The sequence below is a fragment of the Eubalaena glacialis genome, chromosome 4 (genome assembly GCF_028564815.1).
Source record: "Eubalaena glacialis isolate mEubGla1 chromosome 4, mEubGla1.1.hap2.+ XY, whole genome shotgun sequence".
Taxonomy (NCBI): Eukaryota; Metazoa; Chordata; class Mammalia; order Artiodactyla; family Balaenidae; genus Eubalaena; species Eubalaena glacialis.
Window position 1 is genome coordinate 61095617 of NC_083719.1, and position 22431 is coordinate 61118047.

A 22431-nucleotide genomic window follows, 5' to 3' on the forward strand; every position below is an offset into this window, starting at 1 on the left:
AAACAAATTTAGGAGCAGAGAGAGAGAGGAAGAGAGAATTTATTAAAATAAACATAAGCCACAACTATTTATATAGAATACAAACAAGTGGAAAATTCCAGTATTCATTCTGGGGGCATGGACTTTGTAGTCCATTTTGAATAAAGGCAGTGACAAAGGTTCTGATATCAGTATTTATTCCCAAAGTAATTTCCAGAATTTTTCTTGGGATTAGTGTGGTTTTAGATCAGTTACTTTAATTTACCTTCATTTTTCACCCTGTGCTGTACTGGCAATGAATGCTCATGATAAGGGCATCTCATTCTTAAATCTTTTTTTTTTTTTGAGATTTTTTTTTTTGATGTGGACCATTTTTAAAGTCTTTATTGAATTTGTTACAATATTGCTTCTGTTTTATGTTTTGGTTTTTTGGCTGCGAGGCATGTGGGATCTTAGCTCCCCAACCAGGGATTAAACCCGCAACCCCTGCGTTGGAAGGCGAAGTCTTAACCACTGGACCACCAGGGAGGTCCCCAAGGACCTCTCATTCTTATAAAATATAATTTGTTAAATTGTAAAGTATTTTAAATACTCACAAAAGTACATGTGTATACCCATATCCACTTTTATGAAATATGCTGATTTTATTTTATCAAACATGATAAATTTATTTTATCAAAGATGTCCTATTTGTCTCAGAGTTCTTTTTAGAAACAAGAGATTACAGATACTTCAAGCCCTATTTATCCCTTTGCCCTCCTCTCTCTTCCCTAAAAGTAACCACTATTTGGAGATTGATTATGATAGGTATTTGTATATTTCTTCTACATATTTATGTATCCATTTTTTTTTTAATTATTAGCACCTTTTTAATTATTATTTATTTATTTATTTATTTTTTGGTTGTGTTGGGTCTTCGTTTCTCTGCGAGGGCTTCCTCTAGTTGCGGCAAGCGGGGGCCACTCTTCATCGCGGCGCGCAGGCCTCTCACTATCGTGGCCTCTCTTGTTGCGGAGCACAGGCTCCAGACGCACAGGCTCAGTAGTTGTGGCTCACGGGCCTAGTTGCTCCGCGGCATGTGGGATCTTCCCAGACCAGGGCTCGAACCCGTGTCCCCTGCATTAGCAGGCAGATTCTCAACCACTGCGCCACCAGGGAAGCCCTATGTATCCAGTTTTTAAAAATATTTATTTTTGGCTGCATTGGGTCTTGGTTGCGGCACACGGGATCTTTTGTTGCAGCACGTGGGATCTTTCGTTGCAGTACACGGGCTTCTTTTTAGTTGTGGTGCACAGGCTCCAGAGTGTGCGGGCTCAGTAGTCGCGGTGTGCAGGCTCTCTAGTTGTGGTGCATGGGCTCTGTAGTTGTGGCATGCAGGCTCTCTAGTTGTGGCATGCGGGCTTAGTTGCCCTGCAGCACGTGGGATCTTAGTTCCCCGACCAGGGATCGAACCCGTGTCCCCTGCGTTGGAAGGTGGATTCTTAACCACTGGACCACCAGGGAAGTCCCATGTATCCATTAATATTTACTTTGTTTTGAATATTTTAAACTTTATTTGAAAGGTGTCAGGCAGCAGGCATCATTCTGAAATTTTTCTTTATCATTTAGCGTCGTACCTAAGGATCTATCGCCTAATCTAAGGTCACAAAGATTTACTCCTTTGTTTTCTGCTAAGAGTTTTATAGTTGTAGCTCTTATATTTAGCTCTATGATCCATTTTGATTTAACTTTTGTATATGGTGTGAGGTAGGGCTTCATTCTTTTGTTATGTGGATATCTAGTTGTGCAGCAGCATTTGTTAAAAAGAATATTCTTTCCCCATTGAATTGTCTTGGCATGTTTTTCTAAAATCAACTGACCATGATTGTGAGCGTTTATTTCTGGATTCTCAATTCTATTCCATTGATATATGTCTGTCCTATGCCAGTACCACACTGTCTTGATTTCTGTAGCTTTGAAGTGTGAGTCCCCCAACTTTCTTATCTTTCAAGATTGTTTTTGCTATCTGGGTGCCTTGCATCTTCATATGAATTTCAGGACCAGCTTGTTAATTTGGGGAGTGGGGGGGACCAGCTGGGATTTTGATAGTGATTGCAATAAACCTGTAGATCAATTTGGGAATATTACTGTGTTAACCATTTTGTCTTCCAATCCATTAACATAAGATGTCTTTCCATTTATTTAGATTTTCTTTAACTTCTTTCACCAATGTCTTGTAGTTTTTAGTGTAGTGTTTTATATTTTTGTTAAATTTATTCCTGAAATATTTTATTCTTTTTGATGCTATGGCAAATGGAATTGTTTCCTTACTTTCATTTTTGGGTTGTTCATTGCTAGTGTATAGAAATATATTTATTTTTGTATATTGATCGAACTCATTTATTAGCTTTTACATTTTTGTGTGAATTCTTTAGGATTTTCTATATACAGGATCATATCATTACTACTTTCTTCCCAATCTGAATGCCTTTTATTTTGTTAGCCTGATTGTCCTGCTAGAACCTTCAAAACAATATTGTGTTTAGATACTATTTATAAGATATATCCAGATCTTTTCTCAAAGTGGTTGTACCATTTTACACTCCTACAAGCAATGTGAGTTCTTATTACTCCAAATCCTTGGTAATGTTTGTTTCAGTCTCTTAATTTTAGCTCATCTAGTGGGTGAGTAGTTCTATCTTACGGTAACTTAAATTTGCATTTCTCCATGACTAATAATGTGAGCACTTTTTTGTTCGCTGATTGGCTATTTTTAAAATCTTCTGTGAATGTTTAGTTAAGTCTTCTGCCCATTTTTAGTTGGGTTGACTTTTAAAAAACTACTGAGTTGTGAGAATTATGTATATATTCTTGTCCCAAGTCCTTTATCAGATTTTGAAAATATTTTCTTCCAATCTGTGGCTCTTCTCTTAACTTTCACAAATTTGGATTTTGAGCAAAAAGTGTAGTTTTGATATAGTCTGATTTATCACTCCTTTTATGGTTATTGCTTTCTGTGGTCTATGAATCCTTATATCCCAGGTTGAAGATTATTTCTCGTTTTCTTCTGGAAACTTTATTGTTAAATTTTAATTTTAGATCTATAATCTATCTCAAGTTCATTTTTATGTATGGTGGAATAAAGAGGTCAAGGCTCTTTTTCCCTCCATGTTGAATGACCAGCTCCATTTGTTGAAATGACTGTGTATTCCTTGCTCCATTGAATTACTTGATGCCTGATTCTTTGATACTTGTTGCAACTTGTTTGGTAGCCAATAATGTAGCCAGTTTTGAAATTTTCCACAAAAACTTTTAAAAAGATGTATCTCTATTTCTGGAATACAGGTTTCTATATCTGTGAAATTAATTCAACTTTATTAATGATGCTATTCAAACCATCTCTATCTTAATTTCTTGTGTCTGTTAGTTTCTATTGTAATGGATATGTCAATATCCTCAATATTAATATTTTCTGATGTTTGGAGTCTGTCATGTTAATGTACATCCAAGTTCTAGATTGCTGTATGTTCTTGGTGACTGTTCCTTTTATTATTATGTAGTGTCCCTCTTTAAACTTCTGCCTTAATTTCTATTTTATTTGTTGGTAATATGGCTGGACCAGCTTTCTTTGGTTAATATTTTCCTGGTATATCTTTTTCTATCTTTTCATTTTTGGTTTTATTTATAACTTTATGTTAAATATCCCTCTTATAAGGAGCACATAGTTTTATTTTTCTAAAACCTATTCTGATAATCTGACTTTAATAAGAGAGTGTAATCTTGTTACATTGAGTGTGATTACTGATACAATTAGTCTATTTTGTATTTTCTATTTGTTACCCTTTTTCTTTTTCTCATATATCTCCTTTTTGTTAAGTTGACATAGTTTTCAGAATTACCTTTTATTTTCTCTGTTTTAGAAGCTATAGGTTAGGCTTCTATTTTAGTGGTTACCCTTAGCTTATTTTTAATATGTTTGTGTAGCAGTCAAATTTTATAACAAAGTCTCAAGTGTACTGTATTTCTGTCCTCTCAAATATGATATAGTCCTTTGCAGTATTTAAATATCCCATAATGGACTCACTCCCTCACCACAAAAACGATTATCTGTAATTTTGGACTTGTTATATTTGGTATGTTAAAACATAACGAACATTTTAAATTTGTGCTCATAAGCTATGAAATATAATAGTAAAACTAATGCCGTGAACCCACCACCCAGCATAAGAGGTGGAGTGTTTCCAGTGCTACCGTGTACCCTGCCTGGTTCCTGTCACATGAGTTTGGCCCCCATGACAGCAGATACAAGTGGTCAAGAGTCCCTCTCTGAGTGAGGGACAGAATAATTGAGAGACTCTTTTTTAAAAAAATAATAATTTCGACTTAGAACCAAGGATGCCTTTACTCCTGTGTCTCATTCAAACGTAATTTCACTCGCTGATCCATCCAGTTCGAGTCTGTGGAGTACCTATGTGCTCAAGGCTCTGCACCAGGTGCTGCAGGGGAAGGGGCCAACAATGACCCCTGACCACCCAGGGAGTCTGGCTGGTTGGTTTTATTGTCTATTACATTCTAACTTGAAAGGCAGAGATATCTAGTCAAGTGTTCTTGTGCTTCTGATACTATCATTGCAACTGTCTTCGAAATGGCCTAGAACCTTAGTTTTTAAATTTTTATTTTTTCTTGGAGAAAAATACTGTAATTTTTTTTTCTTGGAGAAAAATACCTACTCTGTAACTTCACTGTCATGCCGAAAACGTTAAACTACGTCAGCCGGAATGCTTAGGACTTGGGAGGAACTTACTTGACAAGCATATTCCAGGATGTGGTTGCTTTTGAGGGTGCACTTCTGAGGTCACCAGGGGAAATTTGCTCCCGTGTAGAGACCAGGAGGTGTGATGTGACCTGGCGGGAGTGCTGTTGGGAGTGGAGCGGGTGGATGTGCCTCGTCGTATTGTAGAGGACAGCTCTCCTGGGTGAGTGCCTGTGACTCACAGCAGGGCATGTTTTCCAGTCTTAGCAAAAAAAAAAAAAAAAAAAAAAAGTAGGGGAAATATTATGAGGCAATAGATTTTTATCAGCATGATACCATCTGAAAATCAAGAGGTCTTTTCTTCGTCAGTGCCTGGAGCATATTTACTTCCCCGTGTGTGGAATTGTCTCTGCTTAGAGTGCTGTCGCCCCTGCCCCTCACAGAGCTTTCCGACTGGACTAGGAAACAGATCTTCACTGCTCTGGCCTAAGCGTTTTCCCAGCAAGACAGCACTTTCCTTTAAAACTTAAACTTCTATGTTGTGTGGACATGGATTTTTTTCTGGAACCATTATATATTGGAGACTTTATGTTGGAGATCCTTTGGCCTTGTGGGAAGCTGTTCTTCACATAGTAAATGAAATGACGGAGTGATGGAGATGTTCAGACTCAGTAACTTGCTGTGGTCAGCATCTCCCCTCCTGTCTGTCCTTACTGCTGGTACCAAGTCAGGTCCTCTACCTGGCCCAGCCAATTTCATGGAACCACAGAGTTGTTAGGGGGTTTGTTCCAATATTTTGGGGGTAAAATAGAGTACGTTACTTAATGATTGCCCAGGCTCAGGGGTCCAGCCAACCTCAGTTCAAATCTTGTTAGTTGTGTGGCTGTGGGCGTGTCTCTTAATCGTCCCATATCTCAGTCTCCATGTCTGTAAGTGGGGATGATGCCCACCTCGAAAGAGTTGTGAAGGGTTATTAAATGAGATAGTATGTTTAAAGTCCTTTCAGTATCATGACTGGCCCTTAAATTCTCATTAAACTGTAGCTGCTCGACAAAGCCCTTACTTTGCATAGTTCCAGTGTGTGCAAATTTCAGAGTTTAGTTAACATCAGATCACCAAAAAGATGTATTAAACAAGACGTATTAGCATTACTTTCTTAGGGACATTTGAGGAAAGCTCCCAAACCATTTTTTCCGACTGAATCGACCCCACCTATGGTCAGATCGGCCAGCTGTTTAGTATGATGTGGATATACTTATACATGTGGTCTACTCTAGAAGCTACTTGTTACCTGGCTTTTGCTTAAAGCCAAACCAAGTATTCTGAAAATTAGATGTTTAATAGTAGACATTGATAATCCATTTGGAGACATGTAGATACACTCTTTCTAGAAAGAACACTAATAATAATGAACGCTTCCATTGTCTTCAAGTTAAGGAAAAGCTAGGGTTTTTTTTTTCATCTTTTTCATAATTAGCCTTTACCAGAGAATATAGTTTCATACTCACTTAGCTATCAAAGACCGCTTATTGCTGTCCTCAAAAAGATAGTTTTCAGTACTTTCTTGACAAAACATGTCAAAGGAATGGTTACAATACTTGTAGCACAGCAAGAGGACATCAGGAAAGATTACTGAAGGAGGAGCTGGGAATTGTGGGTCCAGCTCTGCCGTTGCTCTGCTTGGGGAAGTTGCTGAACTCATCTGTTGATTGGGGGTTGATGGATCACCCCCAGAGTCCCTTCCTGCTCTGAGAACTCCTGAGAGTCATGGTCCCTGTCCTTGTCATGGCCACTAGGACCCCCCCAAGTCCCCCGGAATCTGAGTGCTACCCCCTGCAACCTCTTACACTTCATTCTCTGGGTCCTGCTCTGGGTCATCCCTTACTTCATTATTCTGGCTTGGGTTGAAAGATGAATTAAACTTTGTGGTTCCGGGCTTCCCTGGTGGCGCAGTGGTTAAGAATCCGCCTGCCAATGCAGGGGACGCAGGTTCAAGCCCTAGTCCAGGAAGATCCCACATGCCATGGAGCAACTAAGCCCATGTGCCACAACTACTGAGCCCACGTGCCACAACTACTGAAGCCCGCACGCCTAGGGCCTGTGCTCCGCAACAAAGAGAAGCCATGACAATGAGAAGCCTGCGCACTGCAACAAAGAGTGGCCCCTGCGCACTGCAACTAGAGAAAGCCCGCGCGCAGCAACAAAGACCCAACACAGCCAAAAATAAAAACAAATAAATAAATAAATTTATTTTAAATAAATAAATAAACTTTGTGGTTCCAAGAAGGTGTAGGTAGAAATAGAGGGAGACCCTGCATGATAGTTTGAGGTATTCATAGCTACGTTTGAAAAGCCGTATAGGTAGCCCTGGCTTTGCACAGTTCCAGTGTACACAGATTAGGGCTAAATAACACCAGGCCCAAAGATTGCAGTCACATTGGTGTTTTAATTGTGATGATTGCATCAAGTACAAACTTTGCTGCTAGTTCTTCAGTCCACAAGTCATTACATAAATAACAAATGTGCAGCCTGAGCAGTGACGAGCCACATCACTTTTTTCGAAGTCTCTGCCTGTTAGTTCCAGCACAGACAGCAGAGTGTGCAGTTGTGTCGCCCCTTTATCTCTCCGTGATAACTCGCATGGCATTACAAAATATATATAAGTATATCATTGAAAGAAGGAGCTAGCCCACAAAGACGAAAGTGTAGCAAAGGAATGGAAAGCGATAACGCTGGAAGTGAAACAGCAATGTAAATGGAGTTAGAGAAGAAAGCTGATTGGCAGTGTTGACACTGCTGCCTGTGAGAGATTCTAGAGGGTAGCCAGAGGAAGTTAGTCAATGCAAGTTTATCGAGCTAAATGAAGAAAGTGGTTGTGATGAAAAAGACGAAGTGATGCCAACAAAAAACTGCACAGTAATTAAAGGAACTCTGGGGACATTTCATGACATTGGAAGTACAGAGAATAAAATGCTGGAAGCTGATCCAAACTTAAGAGTTTATAATTCACCAAGGCGTAGAAAAGAGGCTCATTCTGTATCATAATTTATACAACTGGAAGAAGGCAAGCACTGTTCAAACTACTCAATAAGCTTAAAAATTTTTTTTAATTCACAGTTTCTAATGTTTTAAAGTAAGTGCACTGAATAAATATTAATTTTACATTTTTCATTTCGCTGTACGTTTATAACCAACAATAGAAGTTTTTTATGTTTTGACAAAATTTCCAAATGTCATGGAACCATCGTTTTTACCATCCTTCATTAAGATTGCTTTGCGTGGTCATTTATACGGTCTGGCACTGCCATGCACAGTGAGCACTGCCTGTGTTTGTGTTCTGATCCTGGACAAAACCCAAGCTGGCCAAGATCTGCTCCAGAAGAAGATGTTTCCTCATTGCCCCAGGCTTCACCCCAGATCTGCTTTTAATCTTCTTCTCTTTCGCTGTGTTTACAACAGTACAGTGAGGTTGATATAACAAAACTACGTCCTTCTTCCCGTTCTCCTGTGCCTAGATTCTTTCCCTGAATGCCATGTCCTTGCTCTGTCTTTGGTCACTGCTTATTAGTGCATCTCTTGTACTTATCTGTTTACCTGAACCTCTCCCCTGCTTGCGTCCTAGGGGTAGAGACTGGACTGTGGTTGTCTCTGTCAGCTTCTTACTCTCAGTTCTTAACATCTTGCATGATAGGTCATCAAAAGTATTCTTTGAAGGAATGTTCCACATACTACTTAGAGCAAGTAAGAGTCAGTTTACTTTTACTCTTTATAAATTAAGTTCAGCTATATGCTTTTATTAATTATTTTTTAAAATATATTTTACAAAATCATTTTATGGGATTTGCCTCAGTGAATGGTCAATAAACATTTACAAACTGACATGTTTGATAAAGAAACTGAATATTGATACATGGAATGATAAATCTGAAGAGGGACTATATCACAAAAGGTTTTTGAGGGGTTGTGTTCTTTGGTTTTAAGTAACAGCTGTCTTACACAAAATAGTAAATGAGTAAGAAATGGATAGTGCATTTTTTTTTCAGAATCCAAGGAGGAGTTGAAAAGCCATGGCTTAGAAAGGGTGACGATGAGCCATCTCTGAGTATTTTGACAGAAGGGATTTAAGGTTCTTCCTTCAATATCTCTACTATTAATGAGCCATGGGTCCTAATTCCCAGCCTCTGTGTCTCTCTGTTCACATTTCAAATTCCTGGAAACAACATTATTAGTCCAGCTGTGGCCTAGGAGATGGGGACAGAGAGTACAGCTTTGGTTACTTGGGTGTGCTGCTTTCCTAGAGAAGATAGAATTTTCCAGAGATAGGCAGACCTTAAAAAAAGTGATTACTCTAGCACTTTACTCTAAAATATATATATATATATATATATATATATATATAGTTTTTTTAATTCCCATAGATTTTCACTTTGCTTAGGAGTTGGATTATTGAAAAGTAGTCTTTCTGAATTATTTTTTTATAAATGGAAAAAATTTTGAATACTACCTAGAGAGATTTTCTAGTGAGTACTCTTGTAATATAAATACTCTTGTTTCAATATGTAGATTTTAATTTTTATTCAGGTAGGGGGAGGACAACAGATTAGGAGAGACTGTCATTGAAAGGTAGTTTGTTACAGTTTCCGAGAGGAGGGGTGGGCCGTGCAGGACCACAGAGGGAAGCACTAAGGTTGATTGGAGGCAGGGAGCCTAAAGGGGAAAATGTGGGCCAGAGCCTTGATTGTGGTTTCTGTGGGAAGTGGTGAGGCAGGGAAAGCAGGGTAGACAGGTTTAGCTAGTTTGAATCATTCCAGAGGAGTGTTGGGCCGAAGGGCTGTCCCTAGTTGTCTGGTGCCTGGCGCTGGAGTGATTAGGGCAGGTAGATAGTGGTCCAGAGGGTTAGCGAGTGATAGAGGTGGTAGGAGTACGGACTGGATTGGTTTGCATATGAAAAGTGCGTTCCTAGGCACGTCGTTTGCTTTCTCTAGGGGTTGGAGAATTGGCTGTCCCTCTGGGGCATCTCTCCAGGGTCAGCAAGGCTCCAGACGTCAAAGCATCAGAAATATCAAAATTAACGAGGCATAATTAATACAACTCCCCACTTTGAATTGGTTTTTAAGTTTCCAAGTGAAATCCGGTGTAAGTTCCTAAACCAGGCATTACCAAGATCGAGCCCTCTGCTGTGACCTCCACTTCCTCTCCCACCAGCTCACCCTCCTCTCTGTCACACTGGCTTTCTTGAGTTCCTTGAACACATCAGGCATGAGTCCCACTATAGGAACCAGTGGATCTGTTCCCTCTTTGTGGAATGCTTTTTCTTCAGTTATCAACTTGACTTTTTCATTTCCTTCAGGCATTTGCGTACATGTCACTTTCTCGGTGAGGCTTACCCTAACCACCTTACTTAATACTGGTCCCAGCACCCACTATGGATCCCTCTTACTCGACCCTACTGTCTTTACCTAGCACTTACCACTTTTAACATTCCATATCATTTGCTTATTTATCACGCCTGTTGTTTGTTTCTTTACCCCTACAATGCAAGAGGTCTTTATTTTGTTCATCAGCATACTCCAAGCAATTAAAAACATAGTAGGTACATAGTAGGTGCACATAGTAGGCACATAGTAGGTGCTGACACATAGCAGGTGCTCAGGAAATACTTGAATAATGACATTATTTTTCCAAAAGTGGAACACTCCTGTCTTTTAAGGACATCTAAGACATATGAGATTAATAACTGTAGCAGTGTCCAATATGGGAATACAGTTAAGTTCTTATTGCATTCGTCAAATATTGAGGCATAAATGGTATAAAGGAAATATAAAGTGTTGAGATTCTTGCTTAGCAATCATAGTTCAGCCAGACAGATGAGATAAGAAGTTCTGTCACCTTTTCTGACTTCTAGGCTTTGCTTACTGAGTTTCTCATGCTAATACCACAGCTACATCAAGTAAAGGGCTAGTGACTTTTTGTACAAGCCAGTTTATTCTACCTGATTTTTTTCATTGTAGCTCCATTGTTAACAGTTCTGTTTGAAGGCTTTCTTTTCACTATCAAGATCCACAAGGCTGAGCCCCTCACTTCTCTTGGAAGAGCCACCTCCCGTTTCTTCCTAGAAGTAGCTCTGTAGCTGAGGTTTTGGGGGATAGACTGACCTGAGGAGTGACAGACCCTTGCCCAGAGTGAGCCGTTAATAAGTGTGGCTGCCTCATGTGTTACCGGCATGTGATTTCAAGCCATGTGCTAAGAAGTAAATGTCAAAATCATACTGAAAAATATTATTTATCTTCTGGAAATATGGCATTTGAGAAAACAGAAAATGATTCAAACAGTGTAGAACAAATGACATTTATAATACATTCAGATGTTTAACAGTAAGGAATTATTGGAGAGGTTTAGGTATGAAATGGTGTTGTGGTTTTCTTTTTTTTTTTTTTTAGAAAAGAGTCTTTATCTTTAATAGATGCATATGGATGAAATATGTGGGATTTGCTGCAAGCTGATACAAGAGTTGGAAAGTGGCTAGGGATAGAATTGAAGCCAGATTGGCCAGGAGTCGGTTATTGCTGAAGCCGGGTGATGGGTATATGAGGGTAATTTCACTGTTGTTTCTATTTTTCTATATATTGTCAATTAATTAAGCATTTTAAAAATGTAGTGGTAATTATTGGACAATTTGTCTTGTTTCTGACTTTAAATGAAACACATTCAGAATTTCATCATGAAGAATGGTATTGGCTATGGGCTTAAAGGACCAGAAACTTCCCTTCTGTTCCTAATTGTTTAAACCAGAAGTGGATGGTGAAGAATATTAAATGCTTTATCAATATCTTGAGATTATTATATGTATTTCTTATTAGACCTATTGCTGTGACGTAGTTTTATTCCAATTGACAGTAAAAACCCTCTTACATTTTGCAGAAACCCTGCACGTAGTTATCCTTTCACTCAGATAGTAAGTGCTGACCGGCAGGGGGTCACAGCAGGAACAAGACAGGCAGGTTCTTGCTGTCCTGGAGCTCAATTCTAGTGGGGAAGATAGACCATAAACAAATAAATGAACAAGTTCAGGTGGTGGTATCGCCATCTCTGGCTTTCTGGCCACCAGGGAATCTGGGTCCCAGAGTCCAGGGAATGAAGAGGGCAACATGGTGGGAAGTACGGCTACCTTCTTTCCAGGGAGAAGGCTTCACTTTTCAATGAAGAAAAAAGAGGCACGTTTCCTCACCTTAGCTCCAATAGCTTCACATTTCATGATTGTTCTTTCTAGATTTGGCAAGCGCTAGGTGTTGGAATTAGTTTTTGAGATGGTTTTGAGTTCCCATCCCTTCTGTGTCTGGATAAGGATTTAAGTGCTAAGTTTAGAGAGGTGGCCAGGTACCTTGAGAGGAACACCAGCTGCCCTGGCCCCAAATATGTGTATATGTGAATCATAGTCTAACTTGTGTTGATTAGCCTGTTTTCATTTCAGTGCTCAGTCTATTTAAAAACGAAGCCAGTTAGGAAATTACAAACGGGTAACAACCACCAGCAGAGCGATGGACCATGTATTCTGTGCTCACTCAGGCCTCATAGCTAGCTTACATGGCACTGTTCTTACCACATCTGATGTTGGAGAAGCTGTAGGCTGAAGAGATGAACTACCCTGTTCAAAGACACCCTAGAATCAGTGGACCGGCTGGAATTTGAACCCAGGTAGCTTCTCTCCAGAGGCTGCATTTTAAACCAGTATCTTGTAGGCCCGCTTTTAATATTCTCTAAGGATGATGATTACTGTCAAGATTCTCTTTTCTTTGTGTTCCAGGTTTTGCTGATCTTTTCAAAGGAAGACAGTCAGAGTGATGGATTCTGGTGGGCCTGTGACAGAGCCGGTTACAGATGTAATATTGCTCGGACTCCGGAGTCAGCCCTGGAATGCTTTCTAGATAAACATCATGAGATTATTGTGATCGACCACAGACATACTCGAAACTTTGATGCAGAAGCAGTGTGCAGGTACCTTAGATATGTTAATATGTTAGTAAATGTCCACTTAACAGCTTAAAATGAAATTCATTTACAGATGTCTTTAGTTCTAGCCCAAATATTTCTAAAATATGTGTTGATGTTTCTAAGTAGTATATACAGATTTCTGTGGTGAAGGCTATAGCTCCTCCTATGGCCTTTTCTATTTCTCCACATTTGAGTTCCAATGAATTTAGAGGTGTGAGCTAGGCTCCACTGAAAACTTCAGGGTGTTTTTTCCCCTTGAGTATTGCTCATGTTTCACCAAAAAGAAAAATTGAAATTCACACAGTTCTTATTACAGAGATAGGGTTTGGATTTAAACCAGATATTTTAATCTTAATTATTCTGTCCCAAAATGAACATCAGAAATGTGTGAAATAGACCATTTTTCTCTGCCTGACACAGATGGGTGGATTCTACAGCAGTCGTGGAGGGAAGGCAGCTACTTTGCAGCAGCAGAAAATCTTCCAGGGATCCAAACCCCCTGCTTGTTTACAGAAATGCTTGCGCTCTGGGGAGGAAATGCTTGCCTGTTCATAAACAAATGCAGTCATCAGAGTTAGCTCTGGATGAACTGATCCATTTAGCACAAGTGGAATGCTTTGAAGCTGGACGGGGAAGAGGTCACTAATTAAATGCTAGACCAGGACAGACTCCAACTACATATGGAGCTGGAATTGTCTTGAATGTTAGCAAGTGAAATGAAAGGTAGGGAAATGGTTCCTTAGACCCTTTGGTACCCTGACAAGAAATTAGTGCGTTTAGAGAAGTTTCTTGTCACGGCATCACCTTGCTATTCTTGGACCATTTTCAGTTTCCCAAAGAAGAAACTTTCTTAAGGAACCTATTTTAAAATGTCTTACTGGTCCCAAATAATCCTATCTTCCTGCATAGAAACATTTGCCTATTTAAGTATATAATACTAAAATGTGTCACAAAATATTTGGGTATTTTTAGTGTTAAGAAATATATACATGTATATGTATATATATATGTGCATGTGTATGTGTGCATGTGTGTGTATAAAATGATTTTCAGGCTAGAATTGGGTCTCTTATAATTAAGCAGGTCTACTTTTTCTTGGTCTCCACTTACTCTTCTTACATGATTTTGTAGTAGAAATAGCACAATCCTTTGTGCATATGTAGAATGATTTAAGACAGCCTTCAGATGTAAAAGGAAGAAATGAATAGGAAGAATTCTTTTAATTCAGGCAAAGGCCCCAGTTAGCAGGTAAGCTTTGTAATCTTCCTTGAATATAAAGAAATGTAGTTTTGTTTCCTGATGAGTGAACTTTTGTCTTAGCTGCACAGAAAAACAGTGGGACATCAGTGCAGTTCAGAAGCCAGGTTATATATCTGCTGGTGCGTTTACTGACTGTTACCAGTCACGCTGAGGATGGTGAGATTCCTGAATGCTGGACTGCCAGCACATCTTCCCTAAGATGAGTGGGGACGCCTTCCCAGCAGATGTGCCTTCTTCATTGTCATCTGTGGCCCAAGATCTCTGGTTTTTGAGCTGGACTGGACCTTAGCTTAGCATGCTTCCTTGGACCCTGGCCTCACCTGTGCCCAGCTCCCCCTTAGTCCTCTCAACCAGGAAGAGGTCCAGGTCTCTCTGGCCACACCAGTTCCTTTGGAGGAATGAGAGTGAAGAGGTCAGCAGCAGGAAGGGATCTAAAACACAGAAGCCAATCTCAAAAGAAGCTAAGCAAGTGTGAGCTCCAGCCCATTTATGTTCATAACGTATTTTCTCTTGCCTAAGCCCCACCCCTTAGAATGCAACCCAGCAGTGGACCCATGACACCTCCTGGGGGTGGAAGAGGCTGAAGGAAGGTGAGAGGTGTTTAGCATCTCCCTAGAGATGAGAGCGCACCTCTGAAACGCTGTACATTTTTTTTCATTAGGTGCACCTGGTATTTCTGCTGAGATTTCAGTAGGCTCCTAAGTAGGAGATAAGTGTAGCTTCATGTTACCAGGACGTGGTAGGGGGTAGGGTGGCTGACTGGGACGTAGTCTGGGCTGGCATTACCCCTGCTGCCCATAGTGAGTTCAGGCGTCTCTCCAAAGGAGCTCGTTCAAATACCATTTATCCACAAGGGGAACCTTCATTTCCCAGGAAGACAGCAGCTGGTCTTTTCTTGAGCCTTCTACTCACATAGAGTGAGGTCTCAAGGAATAAGACATGGGGAAGGTACATTTTTAGAGAAAGGTGAGGAAATTTAGTCAAAGAGGATGAAGCAGTATGAACTGGCTGTCCCTGTATGTATGTAATGCATACACCTTAAAATGGAGAGGGGCAGAAATGCCAGTAGCTAGAAAGAAACAAATACAGGTTGTTTTACAAATTCCTCAGCCTTCTGTTCTTAGAGGTGTTGGTTCCCTTCTGAAGGATCTCGAAATAAAGAGAGGTCAGACCAAGGAGATGGATGGAAACAAGCATGGTTATTTGTACTAAGACTCAAGCATGTGGCCCTTTATTAAGAGTTCATCCAACTCATGACCCCTGACCAGAATAATCCAGAATCTGAGCTGCAGCATAGCACATTTTCTGGGAAGACTCATGGACCTCCAAATTCTATATCCTTACATATTTTAACCCTGTTAAATTCCTAGGGAATAAACAAATTATAGACAGGCGGTCATGGTACAACAAATATCATTATAGTGACAGTTACTGTATTGACCATTTCTCAGCCCTAGTTGATGACTCAGTTGTTTAAAGTATTTGAGCACAAATAACAGTACAACTGAAAAATTGAGATGGCTGTTTGTGAAATTTTTAAAAGACCTTAACCTGCACGTGTACATCCATCTGCCAGCAATCCTTCTTCTAAGGTCAACTTTCTGAACTATCTACTATTTTAAAAGAAAAAAAAGATCCATCCCAGTTAGCTCCCCAAGTACAAATTGATAACTAGAGAATTGTAGGACTGCCAATTTTCTTGCAGAGTGGAATTTCAATCAGAAAACATGGAAGTTAAGTGGAATTTGCCAGTTTTTGAAGTGGAAAATTGGCAGGTCTGACCTACTGGAGAATTGCCTGGGAGTTTAAAAAAAAATTTTTTTTTTTTTTTTTTCCAGTAAAAGAAAGAGATTGTCCTAATCCACAAGGACATCTTTTTTTGTTGTTTTCCATGTGTTTTCAGACTTTTTCTTTAGAGGGACATTTGATTTTGTGCCATTTTCACTGTGAAGAAGTCCTGTATTCTGTTAACGGAACAAGGCCTAATCACCTGGTTTGACTTGGAGCTTTTTCCTTGCAGGTCGATCCGGGCCACGAATCCCTCGGAGCACACGGTGATTCTTGCGGTGGTTTCACAAGCGTAAGCTCACCTCCCATTCCCAGCTGGGAGTACTACTCTTCCTCCTGTTGGTCTGTTGTAATTCAGCCTTTGAGCTGGCAAAGCAAGAGGGAGGTCTTTGGCCTCACAGCAGCAACCTTAGATCTTACTTGGGATTTTCTTTGTTTTGCAAGTTTCTAGAAATATTTAGATTTTTCTCTTTATCCTATCTAATTTCTGTCAGCACATACTCACACACTTCAAGAAAAAATGATTACTCATTATATGCTGGAAATGAGTAGAGAATCTGGGGAGGAGGAGGTCCGGAAAGAACATTGTTCCAGCTTATCTTTTTTCTTTGAAGAAAAGAGATAGGAGAATGCTTATTTTTTTCACTTAAGAAGAAACAAATTATAGCATGAGAGCAGGTGCTAAAGCCACCGCAAGAAAAGGATTGTGCAGTTTATGTTGGGACTGTTATGTGGCTAGAAGCAGGACAGCAGGATGGCCCCACTGTGGTGATTGGCACAGATTCTGCCCTGAAGGAGCTGACAGGCCAGCAACTCAGAGTTTCAGCCTCCCTCAGGCAGGCCACGCCCAGGGGAGATTTGAAATATCCATTCCAAAGCCATATTGGAACAGTGGGAAATCCTGGCTTCCAAGTCTTGCCCTAACCAAAGACTTCTCCTCACCTGCTACTCCTTGAGTCTCTTGATAGTAGCTGTGTCTCTTCACTTTGACACCTACCACAGGCTCTTGGCCCAGGAAAGTGAAGAAACTGTCCCATTGGTTTCTTACCACCTTGCCATCTTGGTGGGGGATGGGATCTCAGTGAGAAAGAGTGAGGGGAACCGAGATGTGAGACTAGCCTTCTTCAGCCCTCTTGCTTATATTTTATCTTCTGGGGATGTGAGCTCTTAACAGGGTCTTAGAGTCTTGACATGGGTACCAGAAGGGTACCAAGCCACACAGCATTTCCCCAATCCTGGCTGATTTCATGGGCCCAAGACAAAACATTCATTTTTTTCTTATTCATGTGTACTTGTCCTTGACAAGTAATGGCTTGCTGTGTCTTGTTATTATTTTTCACTTTTTCCCCCCTATTTTTAAAGTATTTCATTTATAGAGGAAGTTAATAATAAAATTAATGCTGCTTGTGCCACCCAGCTTATGAAATAGAACATTATTAATACCTTTGGAGCCCTTTTTGTGCCCCTCCTGATCTATTGTTCAGAGAGGGTAGAACCTTGAGTTCCTAAGGAGGAAAGGGGGTAGGGAGGAGAGCTTTTCCCTGTTGGGAAAATGGCACAGGTACTGCCACAAATAGCACTGGGATTTCTCTTCCTGTTCTCTTTCTGCTTCTCCACCCAGTCGCCATTGTCCCATTTTTCTTCCCTGTTTCCTAAGGTATGTACGCCATGCTACTTGCTCGCTGTCTTGGGGACACCGTTTCTCATAAAGGTGGCAGCAGAGCTACAGCATGACTTCATGACCAGCTGACCCCCACCCCCTCCTTGTATTCAAACTGAAGTTCTGAGACCCAACTGCAGGCTCAGTGTCGGAAACCTCCCATGAGATGAGTGCCAGCAATCAATTTCTGTCTTCTTCCCTTCTAACTTGGCTTTCCTGAGGACACTTCTTTCCCATTGGCTCTGGGGTGCTGCAGCCTCTAATGCCAGTTGTCTTCCTGAGAGTTGGACCCACCTAAGTCTTGGGGTGGGAGTCGTGCTTCCAGAAGGTTTGGGGATCTCAAAGAGGACAGTGGTCTCTGGGATGAGCATTGCACCTACCTTGTCCCTTTATGGGACTGCTCCGGTACATTTGCTCCAACTCCCAAGGAACCCAGAGTTGGAGAGGGCCTGTCGTGTGCACCTTTCACGCACACTGCTGGAGTTCCTTCTACTGTTTGTGTTCTTTCTGCACCTGAAGGCGGACATGGGAGTCTGGGTTCTTACAAGGCAGGTGCACCCTGCGGGCATGTGCTGGGCAGGAAGCCACTCTCAGAGCCATCTCCCTGCTTGCCTTGCTCTCTCCGAGTTTCAGTGTGAGGAATCCCGGTTTGTATCTGCTGAGTGACCAAATTTTCTGCTTTGCTACAGATCCGGCGACTATGAAGAGGCCTCGGTCCTTCCTCTTCTGCATGCAGGCTTCAACCGGGTATGTAAAAGATGAACTAGCACCTCCCTCAGATACAGACACCTAACCTTAGCCAAACAGCTAAGCATACTGTTATAGGCTTTCAGCCCCAGAACTGTGAGGGAAAGGAAGCAGTTGTTCTCATGGGATGGTGACGAGCACCTGCTGGTCAGGCTTTTTTCCTTTTTCTCTCATAACTTCATATATCTTAGCTACAGATATGTAATGGTGTAAAAACCTGTCTTCTTATATCAGGTCGAAATTCTCTAGTCCCAAAGTAATCTCATTTAAATCAGTCCAGTCAGTCAGTGTGTATGTGTGTGATTATGTATAGTTAGTCCACCAGATCGGCACCCAGGGCTCTGTGTTTGTCAAGGGCCCAGCCACAGCTTACACCCTGGGGACAGGCCCATGACAGCAACAGCATCTTGGGAACTCCTCGTTGAAGCCGTAAATGTCAGCAAAGAAAAATTCTGAGTGACAACTACATGAATAACACTGATATTCAACTTGAGGATGAAGACTGATTACTCCCAGGAAACTTAACAAACTAAATAACTAGGCTTACCCAGTATCTCAGGGTAAGGGCAGTCTGAAGGTTTGGTTGGAGGTGAGGCTGTGTGTATGCAAACAGAAAACAACATGATGGATTTGAAAGAGAGAAGAAAAGGGGTGGAGAAAGATAATCAAAACATGACTGTTTAAAGGAAATGTATTTCATAATATTAAAATATTACAAACCCTTACAGAGAAATTGTGGAGGACCTCACTTTATATGCTTGAATTTTTTTAATAACAAGCATATATTTCTTCTATTAAAAAAATAAAAGATTACCCTTTGGAAAAAATAAGGTAGAGGTCACAGTTGACTTGGGCAACTTTTGCGGGTAATTTAAACTCAATCAAGTGACTTGTGGCATCTTGTGAACTCCTGGTTTAAACCAAAAACATCAGCAAAGAAAAGTTCTTTGACAACTACATGAATGACACTGATACTCAACTAGAAGATTAAGATTGATTAAGGAGACTTACCAACAACCTAAATAACTAGGTTTACCTGGTATCTCAAGGTCTTTTGGTAGAAGTAATCTGAATCTCAAATAGATGGTGTGATGCATCCTTTTCCTTCAAAAATAGGAGACTGCCAGTGCCTTGTGAATTATGAAAATTCCTTTGGGTGCTTTAAGCAATGGTGGTTGGCTACTCTGGGTTCAAAAAAATCCCTTGTTTATTGTCAGTCACAGAGAAGCAGAAATTACCCATGGGCTGCACTTGTTTTGTGCTTTGGTGTGCTTCCGTGGAGAAGCAGCAGTGCTGCGGTTCACAAGTGTGATAGAAATGAATGTTTCCGGTCAGCAGTATCACTCACTCCCTTAACTCTTCTCTCCTGTCCGTCATCGCATCTCTCAGAGGCTGGCACTCGGTTCCAGACGCCATTCTGGCATGCTGCCACATCTTAATGAGACGATGCTTCTGAGTTTCGGAATGGAGAGTTGCAAAAGGAAAATCATCCAAGAGGTCGTGTGGCTGGGACGTCTTTACTTACTCATTTTCTGAGAAATGACTTAAAATTACTCAGTTTTCATAAATCTTCCGTGTAACGTTGACCACCCATGCACCTCAGCCCAAGGCTGTCCTTCACATCTGAGGCAGGGCCTCTCAGAATGTGAGCATGGAGGTTCTCCGTGTGACCTGTGGGGGGGCTGGGGCAGGCACGACATGCCGTGGGTTACGGCCATGAGCCCCCGTCGCCATAGGTGCTGTTGAGTGCCCTTTTGGAATTCAGCTTTTAGTTCACCGATCCTGCCTCTGACCAACTGGTGTGGAGATTGGTGTCATTAGGAGTGGTAGCGTGTTGTCTGGGGGGCTAAGATTGCACGTCTACTCACAGAAAAGCTTAGGAGAGACATCTGCCCTGTTTGGGTGCAAACCCTATCAAGTAAATTTAGGAGGGAAAGTACCATTGTTCCTTTTTATTCTTTTTTGTAACCTGTCTGTGCTGCTCTGGAGGGTTTCGTTTCTCTGTCTTGATATGATGCTGCTTTTTGCAGGCAGCCATGGTGAGTAAAGCCCTTTGTGGAAGCATGAAAAACAGTACCTGTCAGGGGCCACCTGGTAGTCTTTAGTGCTGGGTCTGATCAAGGCCATTTGCCAGCCAGGTCAGGGTACCCCCAAGGAGTTGGGGCTCTTTCCAAGAGAAGCACGCCACACCTAACAGGCTTTCCCTCCTGAGTTACAATGGCACAAAATCAGCTGAGACTGCTCTCCAGGTGGCTGGTCTCCTTTTTTTGGGCAAAATCTTGTCTCTGGCAACTTTCTACCCAAACACCCTTCCAAACATGCCAGCTATTCTTCTTGCCTTCTGTGAAGTTGTTTCCCATCTCTGAGTTGTTGTGATTGTATTAAATCATCTGCTGAAACTCGGCTCTGTGTTACTAGCTAATTGGCCAGTGCCTCAGTCGATGGGTCCCTGAGTGGGGATCCAGGAACACATTGTACCATCAAATATCCCAGAGCAACTCCTCTTGAAGCCGCTATAGCTGTGCGTGAGTGGCCGACTGCATTGCTGCTCAGCCCACTCTGATTTTTTAGAAAGAGCATCTTAGCAAAGGGCGATTGCAGCTTGTTTTTGTATGAGCCTTTGTGTACCCCTTTTCTATTTGGAATGATGTTTACAAGTTCATTCAGCAAGTCTTTATGGAGCACTTACTCTGTGCAAGGTGGTGTGTTAGGCGTGTCGGGGATACGGCAATCAGACACAGCTCCTCCCTGGAGAGACGTTGTGTGGAGGAAGAAGTGGAGAACCAAGGTTTATTATTTGTCGGGCTCCATTCTAGGTGGCTGACTTGATCCTCATCTACAGATGAGAGGTTTGGTATTTTCTCCATTTTTGCAGAGGAGGAAACAGGCTCAAAGTGACTACCTTGCAGAGCTCATACTCGTAGTAGGTCAAGATGCAAATACTTGGTGTTTAACTCCCAACTTCATGCCGGGTCCACCAAAATCATGTTTCCCAAAGTGTTCCATGGAACGCTAGCGTCCCAAAGCTTTTAATAGGTGTCCATGACAAAAGGCTTCTGTGGTCGAGTAAGTGTGGAAAATCAGTGAAGACTCTGATTCTCCTCCTCTTGCCCCTGAGAAGGTACAGTGCATGTCAGCAGCATCGCACCCAAGCATATGGAGAAATCCTGTACTAAAGACACCTGCCTATGTTTCTGGAAGTGGGGCCCAGGAAGCTGCATTTTAACCAAACACCCAGGTTATTCTTAGCATGTTGAAGTTTGAAGACCACTGTTCTTGCTTCACTCAATTTATTTCAGATTTCGGGGTTAATGATAGTCTAGAAAATTCCCAAAATATTTTCCCACTGCCGTTAGTCTACAAAACACTTACTGAGTGCCACTTATGTGCAAACAAAGTGCTCCAGTGTTTAGAAACCATCACCTAACAGAAGGCTGATCTTCACCGCACTGGAAGTTCTTAGGAGACCTAAAGAAAAATAAGAATTGTAAAAAATTACGGTAGGACCTTCAAGATGGCGGAGGAGTAAGACGTGGAGATCACCTTCCTCCCCACAAATAAATCAAAAATACATCTACATGTGGAACAGCTCCTACAGAACACCTACTGAACGCTGGCAGAAGACCTCAGACTTCCCAAAAGGGTCTTGGTGCTCCGGCTGCCTGTCAGGCCTGAGCCTCTTAGGTGGGAGAGCCGAGTTCAGGACATTGGACCACCAGAGACCTCCCAGCCCCACGTAATAGCAGTCGACGAGAGCTCTCCCAGAGATCTCTGTCTCAACGCTAAGACCCAGCTCCACCCAACGACCAGCAAACTCCAGTGCTGAACACCCCATGCCAAACAACTAGCAAGACAGGAACACAACCCCACCCACTAGCAGAGATGCTGCCTAAAATCATAATATGTTCACAGACACCCCAAAACACACCACCAGACGCGGTCCTGCCCACCAGAAAGACAAGATCCAGCCTTATTCACCAGAACACAGGTACCAGTACCTTCCACCAGGAAGCCTACACAAGCCACTGAACCAACCTTACCCACTGGGGGCAGACACCAAAAAAAATGGGAACTACAAACCTGCAGCCTGTGAAAAGGAGACCCCAAACACAGTAAGTTAAGCAAAATGAGAAGACAGAGAAATACGCAGCAGATGAAGGAGCAAGGTAAAAACCCACCAGACCAAACAAATGAAGAGGAAATAGGCAGTCTACCTGAGAAAGAATTCAGAGTAATGATTGTAAAGATAATCCAAAATCTTGAAAATAGAATG

General features: G+C 41.5%; 1 protein-coding gene across 1 annotated transcript in view; it reads left to right on the plus strand.

The window, feature by feature from the left end:
• Positions 1-22431, plus strand: part of PDE8B (phosphodiesterase 8B) — a 286597-nt gene that overhangs the window by 137394 nt on the left and 126772 nt on the right. Inside the window, exons 3-5 of the mRNA XM_061187930.1 lie at positions 12516-12706; positions 15984-16043; positions 18101-18158. Coding sequence (XP_061043913.1) covers positions 12516-12706; positions 15984-16043; positions 18101-18158 — 309 coding nt within the window. The remainder of the gene's footprint in view (positions 1-12515; positions 12707-15983; positions 16044-18100; positions 18159-22431) is intronic.